The sequence below is a fragment of the Glandiceps talaboti genome, chromosome 6 (assembly GCF_964340395.1).
Source record: "Glandiceps talaboti chromosome 6, keGlaTala1.1, whole genome shotgun sequence".
Classification (NCBI taxonomy): Eukaryota; Metazoa; Hemichordata; class Enteropneusta; family Spengelidae; genus Glandiceps; species Glandiceps talaboti.
The window spans coordinates 23,793,740-23,802,245 of NC_135554.1; the positions used below are offsets into that span (position 1 = coordinate 23,793,740).

Genomic DNA, 8,506 nt, shown 5'->3' on the forward strand with positions numbered 1-8,506 from the left:
CGATTCTGACCGCTCTTTTTCTTCTTCGTCCCGCGGATCGGAAAGCTATGTGCATGCGACAAACCTGCTGCCTGATATTTTGTGAGTTATTTGCAGCACTGTACGAGCGTCAGGTTCGGGTTTGTTGCATAGCTTTTCGCGGGATGGTGTGAATGAGACATTGTCAGAATCGAGTCATACTCCGTGTAGGACTAACTCCTTATCGGTAAAGCATGGATATATTAGGGGGAGATCCTAATACATCCATGGTTAATTTAGTACGTCATTGCTCATACAACTCTGTAGTCTACCGAGCACCAAGCCCACCATCAATAGGAAGCGTTGTACCGGTCATCTGGTCAGCTGCTGGTGAACATAGAAACACAATCAGGTCGCCAACCTAAGAAGACAAATGATAGAAAATACTTTACGGGATTCACTTTCAAAACTATAAAACGGAGTTACTTGATAATTTATGTCTTAAACATGATAACTAGGGTTTTATTTTGGATTTTTAATTGAATAACTTTACTATGTTTGTCCACCTATACTTAGTAAAATGTGAAACAACATATAGATAAAGTCAGTGTTTTAGCTTGTCGGTGCAAAAATTGCAACAACAAAAATTAAGAAATAGGGAAAAATGTAAAAAGTTTTGGTGAACACAAGTAATTAACCTACCTATGCATAGTGTGATGTTTTAATATACATGGCGATATATGTGAAAGCGACCGATGCATGTACAGATACAGCATGAAAGGTTGTGGTTCACACAGTTTATTTACAAACATATACACAGTGACTTATTTTTCAGTTTCAAACACACACACAGACTTGGTTTATGTTGTTCCATACTGTTTTCAAAAGTAGTAATTTATTTCAGTACTTAAAAATACAAAATAAATATTCATTTCTCATTATGGCTAACGTACACAACGTACGTATACAAGGTCAGGACTTTTGTACACGTTGTGCAATTTAAAACACTTATTGAATGAACAATTCGTATTCCTTGTCACGAGTATTTTCACTCAGTTCATGCATTTCTTAAAGCTTTTGTCGGGTAAATGATGACATCAAATGTCAATCATTGATTGACTCTAGCAAAGAAAATCACATTTACACCTTTTTTTTTGAAAATGATTGTTATTATCGAATTAGCAAATGGGGGATTCTCTACTATACCCACAGTAATGATTTTGTGAATAATTGCTAGTCTAGATTTTGATAGATAACGAGCAATTGAGAGATAGAGCCACTTTAGCATAATTTCGTAAACCAATAGTTGTTCCTTTAATCCTACCTGATTAGCTTCTATGTACTTCCCAGATGGATTAAATGTATCAAGTACAATTTTCTGCAAAAAGAAAATTTCATTTATGACTCTTTCAAGACTTCTGGAGTTTTTTTTCAGTGAACAGTTAACGTAAATGACACACTTGACAACTGTCTGTTTTGCTTAAGCTTACTTGACAGAGAATTACTGCATCTCATAATTGTAATGGTAGATATATTATTAACTAATTGTGATACTATAGCTTCACCAGAGACCAGAGCTTAATGTATGCACATACACATATCAAAGAAATTATTGTACTCCTTACGTGTACATAAAGTTATCAAATTACCTCATAAGCTAATGAAGGGAACAAAAGGGTGTATAATATCTCCTTTACTTTCCTGTTGAGAGAGTCATGTTAGGGTAATCGACGGAGTGACTTGAACATGAGTGGATATCTCATGCAATATTTCTCGCACTAATAAAAAGATACCTACTTCACTCTCTTCATATGTTATACCCATGGCCTCAGCTCTGGCCTTGTTACCATTTATGATCACTGTTGAGGTAAGATAACACAGGAAAAGATTAGTGTCAATATGCTTACCCACTTTGTACCAGACTAATCAATATGATAATAAATGATGATATAAGTTTTTGGTACTTTGGTCCCAATCTGAAAAGCACTTTACACGTATTGCCCATTGTACACACATTACAGTTCTCCTTTCTCCCAATCCATGTATCAAAGCCCCTGTAGGAGTACATGTTACATGTAAAACCATTCACAAAGCAACCTATAACCCACTAGGTCCTCAGAGCAACCTATAATTATTCACATAGCAACCTATAACCCACTAGGTCCTCATAGCAACATATAACCCACTAGGTCCTCAGAGCAATCTATAACCCACTAGGTCCTCAGAGCAACCTATAACCCACTAGGTCCCCAGAGCAACCTATAATCAATCACATAGCAACCTATAACCCACTAGGTCCCCAGAGCAACCTATGATCAATCACATAGCAACCTATAACCCACTGGGTCCTCATAGCAAGCTATAATTCACATAGCAACCTATAGCACACTAGGTCCTCAGAGCAACCTATAATCATTCACATAGCAACCTATAACCCACGAGGTCCTCATAGCAACCTATAATTCACATAGCAACCTATAACACACTAGGTCATCAGAGCAACCTATAATCATTCACATAGCAACCTATAACCCACTAGGTCCTCAGTTATACAGCTTGCCCAATTCAGAAACAGGTGACAGCATGTGAGCTTTATGTATATCAGACTCGATAAATGCCCCCCCCCCCGCCATTCCAATGGTTTATTTTTTCATGTTTTATGGCTTATTTTGGCAAAAATCACTTAATATCGTACGTTTGGTTATCATGGCAACAGATGTTCATAAAATGACTACTTTGTTGAACTCAGCAATACAAATTACCCCAGCTAGAGTGGTTGCTAAGCAAATTCACCCTATCATTATTCTATTATTAATAAAATTATTATTTCTCTATTATATTTTTATTATTATTATCGTAACTTTAATCAAAACTAGTGAAGACATCCATTGGTGTGTCTGAAACTAGTCAAACATTCAAACAGCTTTTGTGTTCATTTATTGCCGATAAATCAATTCCGTGACACTTATCAGACATATAATTTATATTTGAATACTACAAAGCAAATATTGGAAATATACTAGATATACTATCAGTACAAAAACCGAAATACTATATTTATCATCTGCGTAGAAATCTAACATTTCAATTCTCACATTCTGTGTAAGAAATCTAACATTTCAATTCTCACATTCTGTGTAAGTAGCCGACGGACATACAGCATTACATGTTACTCCAGATCCCAGCGTTTCCAGGGCAACGACCTGAAAGTAATGAATGCATGATGTTAGTGTTCAATCATTTTTTAAGGAAAGGATCATCATCTTTTAAAAGCATGTTGCAATACAACAATCTCAAAGAATCCACAACATATTTGTTTCCATGGTGAAAATAGGAAATGATAACAGTTGTTTCCATGGTGACAGGTGCATCATGAAATCTTTCTCGAGAAAGTATCACGTGCGCGTTTTGTCATATATTAGGCAACCATTTAATGGTTCTACGAAAATACTAATCTTAGCTCGGAATATGTTCAGAAAGGGCTTAATAGACATTTTCACTGCAAAAGAAAACGCATCTTGTCAACCATAATATTGATTACTGTAAGCATATCATGTGACCGAGACACCAGACGTAGAATAGACATTGCTAATTCACATTCCAGAAAGTGAAGACCATATTAACCAACTGAAAGCTGCCTATTGAAACAAAGAAGTGCATATTACAATATTAATGTTATCTCCACCCCCATATAATGTACTGATCCGAATGCTGGACCATCTTTTAAGCTTCAAAAATAAAAGAAACACTTAGAAGCTGCAGAAATGTGGTTCTAAGAAGAATGTCCAAAATACCATCCATGAACATCATATACAATTAATGAAAATGTGACACAATAAGCAAAGACAAAATGTATAGTATAGAAGAACACAGAAAGACAAAAAAAGCATTATTTCACATGTATGGAAATGAAAGCTAGAACGAGACCAAGGTATATACTAAAAGTAAAGGAAGACAGTGGCACATACTGGTAAGAACAAAGTGACTGAAGAGATGACAAACTGTCAACAACAGAATGCATGAAGTGTGGAAGACCATGATCGCCAACACGTATCAGGGGCTCGGTACTTTGAATAGAAACAGAAGCATGTGCATGAGTAGAAATTGTTGAAGCTGTTGAAGGTTAGTGTCTGTCTGTCTGTCTGTCTGTCTGTCTGTCTGTCTGTCTGTCTGTCTGTCTGTCTGTCTGTCTGTCTGTCTGTCTGTCTGTCTGTCTGTCTGTCTGTCTGTCTGTCTGTCTGTCTGTCTGTCTGTCTGTCTGTCTGTCTGTCTGTCTGTCTGTCTGTCTGTCTGTCTGTCTGTCTGTCTCCCTCTCTCTCCCCTCTCTCTCTCTCCCTCTCTGTCTGTCTGTCTGTCTGTCTGTCTGTCTGTCTGTCTGTCTGTCTGTCTGTCTGTCTGTCTGTCTGTCTGTCTGTCTGTCTCTCTTCTCTCTCTCACTCTCACTCTCACTCTCTTTCTCTCTGACACACACACACACACACTCAGTAACCAATAAGAAACTGCAAAGATAGCAAGATCGCAATTACAAAAAGACACACATGGGCGTCAAATTCTGCATGGTAGCACTTTAAATTAGTTCATTTCATTGAGACAAAATGTAGGAAGAAACTATTCATTCAATCTCGTCATTTAAAGTGAAGCATGTGTAGTTACTTATTGGTTTCTGCATTAAAAAACACAGTAATCTACAAAACGCTGTAATTAATGTCGTGGCTAGAGGCCAAGTTCTGGTAGCCCAGAGACGTTTGTTGGTGTTACTATCTCAAGAATCTGTATTATACCAATTTGTAAAGAGAGAGACTTTTAAGGCAGTATTAGTAACACCAATAAAAGTTTCCGGACTACGGATCTAGAGTCTTGCATAAATATTAATATTTCAAGTATCGTTCTTTATAGGAAATTCACTGTGTTCATTTTGTATGACATTTATTGAGGTGACATTATTTGTACAGACGTTAATAAATTCGAATCCAAACCTTTGTCAGGCCGTTTAGGCCATGTTTAGAAGCAGCACAGGCAGCTACGGTTGGTGCTGCAGAAATGCCCAATACTGAACTGGTATTGACAATTCGTCCCCAGCCTATATTATGGGTAAAATAAATCATGAACTTAATTTTTCGAATAAAAATACAGTGGTAAAATTTTAGAGGTTTCTTGTTTTTATTTATAAGCTTAAAACATATTGGATATTTAGATTTTATTTTTCAATCTTTTCTCCGTCAAATCGAGCAATAAGGCCATATCACTACAAGTCGGAGAGGAACAGCGACCAAAGCAATTTTATGCCACAAGTATTCGACGGAAACACAAATGAAAATGTTATTTAAGAAAAAATATGAAAATATCGGCGATGTTGTACTATTTGACTAATACTTCAAGCACCACAGACCCAATGACATAGACGCGCGATGCGGTGACGTAGAAAGACCAGCAAATAAATCCCATATTTTCTGGCTCAACGTGTACAACTTGGCTTGCGCTGGATTTAAAAAGCACTATATCTAAAATCTTACCTTTTCGTTTCATGTCTGGTAAACACAGTTTGGTTAGATAGAAAGGAGCAGTTAGGTTGATTCGTATATCTTTTTCCCAGACGGCCAGAGAAAATGTCTCAATGGGTGTAAAGTTTAGAGTACCTACACGTGTTTAAAAGGACCAAAGACAAGAACATAATTATAAGCACGATCATATTTATTTCACATGAATTACATAAAATATCTTTGTACTTTCTGAGGCAAATTGTTTATCACCACTAATAGAGGTTTGAAGTAGTTTGGGTAGTACGTATGGGAAACTCGGAGACAATGCACATACCTGTCAACAACATAGGGAAATTTTGTACTCATTTGATATAACTTGACATGTTGTATCAAGTTGGCCAGGTCCGGCTTCCCGGTTGACATCTAACAGCTGACAATCTTGACAGATTGGTGGAAATATTAATTAATAACAAAACAGGACATGTCGCAGCTGATCCATGTAGCATATTTTTTTTCCAGACTGTTTTATCTTTAAAATGTCCCACCTACGACTTTGAATTTGAATTTATAAGAAAGTGCCTGGTGGTAGTGGACATCCAGAAAAGATATTAGTCTGATATTACCTGCATTGTTGATAAGAATGTCCACTCCTTCAGAATAGATTTTCTTGATGTCTTCGTAAAGTTGTTGGATTGTAGTCAAATCATTCAAATCAGCAGGGATATAATGAACAGGAGATTCGTATTTTCTACAAGAACCGATATACTTACTAGTAAGGATGGGTTCAAATATTATTTATCCGTCTAATATCGTAATGTATATTGTGTATTTTCATAAACTTTGGAGTCTGGAGAGATTGTTTATGATTTCACATCATATAATTTTAGTATGATTGCCAAGAAACACCAAATTGAAACTATAATGATTTCACTCCTATCGTTCTCTGACTGGTCCACCGTTGCATCATGGGACTTAGCAGATATACATACTTATTAGATGCACGCTGAATATTTATGGCTATTTATCTAAAGGGAATACATGTAATAAGCACTTAGGAGTCATGAATATTCAGTGGGCAACCGTACATATGTATGTCTGCTAAGTTAAATGAGGCGGACCAGTTTAAGAACAATAAAGGTGAACTTGCTAGCATAGCGTTTCGATTTATTTTTCTTGACAATCGCCAAAATGTATGAAATGGGAAATCATAAAATTCTAGAACCCAAAGTTTATGGTGATACCTTTATTTGCTGGAGTGTCGTTCCCCTTTTATTTTCTTCGTACAGTGTGCCGCATAACGTACCCTCAGAGTACAAGTGACCTTCAAATGTATCATACCTGTTAGGTCGGACAAACTATTAAAGGAGCACCCAGTATTAGTGGTAGGTGTCACACCTGAAAGTGGGGGTGGGGGGGGGGGGGCTGTCATACCGAAATGAAGGTCTCATCAATCAAGATAAAGTTGGCATAGAATCCTGGTATTTTACATAAAATCATGCGATTTGAGATACGACAGTGGCAGGTCAACTATCAGCAAGCTAAGACAGACATAAACTAAAAGTATTATAGATGCAATGGATGAAGTAAAGCACTTTCTGTATGTATTACACTCGTTTATAGCATTCATATCAATTGTAAAGGTATACTATTTCAGTACAAGCCTAGCATGTGGCCTTTGCCAATTAGCAAATGAACATTATGCTTTTACACTTGACATGGTAGCTATAAACGATTGCGATTCATAAAAAACCTCTTTACTTTGGTGTTAGGATACAATCTGTCAAATTGGACTGTAATGTAATTACACAATTCTCACAGTAGTCTGGCATTTTAGAAAGTGTTTCTCAAGTGGTGGTATATTGAAACTATAGTTATACAATAGTTTTAATTTGTGAGTCTATCTTAGTTTGCCGATAGCACATTGTCAGCGGCAATATATATACCTTTCCAGGTCTGTTCTGATTGTAGCCACACTCTCGGGGTTTCGGCTACCACTCAGGACAATTCTACATCCCATTTGTGCAAGACGTCTTGCCACAGCAACCCCAATGCCTCGTGGATCACTTCCACCAGTGATAAGGGCAACTTTATCATGATGAACGCGCGATAAGTCTGATGAAGAACTAGTCGAATACTACTATTCAGAGAGAGAGAGAGAGAGAGAGAGAGAGAGAGAGAGAGAGAGAGAGAGAGAGAGAGAGAGAGAGAGAGAGAGAGAGAGAGAGAGAGAGAGAGAGAGAGAGAGAGAGAGAGAGAGAGAGAGAGAGAGAGAGAGAGAGAGAGGTGTAGAGGTTATTGTGCAATCCGTATTACATGTATATCGTCACCAACGGCCTCAAAATCTAATGTGACTGATTAAAAAAGACATCAAGGGTAAATCTAAATGATACCCTGACATGTATTACCATGTCAAACGAAGAACGTTTTACGATTGTTGCATGACCTCAAACAGCATTTTGTTTATTGAAGGAGAGACTAAAACTAAAACTAACTTACTTGTGTTCAAATATTATAGACTAATCTACTTTGAACGTCAACTACGGTCTGCAATGCATAAGGTGATATTATTTTGACCGTTTAAATGATATTTTGTGCAATTCAGGTAGTCATTGTCGGTGATAACGTTTGATAAATTATAGAATGTTTAGACCACTATAGATCGATGTCTATTTCAAAATTGCGAGCGTTTACATACGAGGAAGGTGAGATTGGGAACAGACGCTTTTATATATAGTCCCTATTAAACACATATTGGCATTATGGGTGTAAACCTGGTGGCCGACCCCATGTTTTACCCTTCAGGGTTACGATCATAATAGGCCCACATTTCGCGAGATCTTCACTTTACCTGAGAATTTGTATACTTTCTGACTGCCAGAGTGGTGTAGCGAGAACCGGTAGTCAAACAGATTGGTCTAAGTAGTGACATTCTAGCTAGGGACATCTTGCCATCAGAGTAGACACACTTCAAACGTATATGTTCGTATTTACAACTTCTGCTACATTTGGTATGCAAATGAATTGTCCAGGGTCGAGTAGCTAACCATTTATCTTATGGTGTGACCTTG

General features: G+C 37.2%; 1 protein-coding gene across 1 annotated transcript; it reads right to left on the reverse strand.

The window, feature by feature from the left end:
* Positions 1–264: 264 nt before the first annotated feature.
* On the reverse strand, positions 265–8,252 carry LOC144436989 (D-beta-hydroxybutyrate dehydrogenase-like). The gene is made up of 9 exons (XM_078125855.1): positions 8,234–8,252; positions 7,382–7,523; positions 6,062–6,186; positions 5,472–5,594; positions 4,935–5,038; positions 3,089–3,161; positions 1,756–1,817; positions 1,283–1,336; positions 265–379 (listed from the first exon to the last, which is right to left on the reverse strand). The coding sequence occupies exons 1-9, from the start codon at positions 8,250–8,252 to the stop codon at positions 287–289; spliced, it is 795 nt and encodes a 264-aa protein (XP_077981981.1). The 3' UTR covers positions 265–286.
* Positions 8,253–8,506: the final 254 nt, after the last annotated feature.

What these genes read in the sequence shown, in the direction of transcription:
- LOC144436989 (XM_078125855.1), bottom strand. An exon ending in ACCAGACATGAAACGAAAAG is followed by an intron (nt 5,039 to 5,471) that starts GTAAGATTTTAG and finishes CCCATAATATAG; the next exon opens with GCTGGGGACGAATTGTCAAT. An exon ending in AGTACATAGAAGCTAATCAG is followed by an intron (nt 380 to 1,282) that starts GTAGGATTAAAG and finishes TTGTCTTCTTAG; the next exon opens with GTTGGCGACCTGATTGTGTT.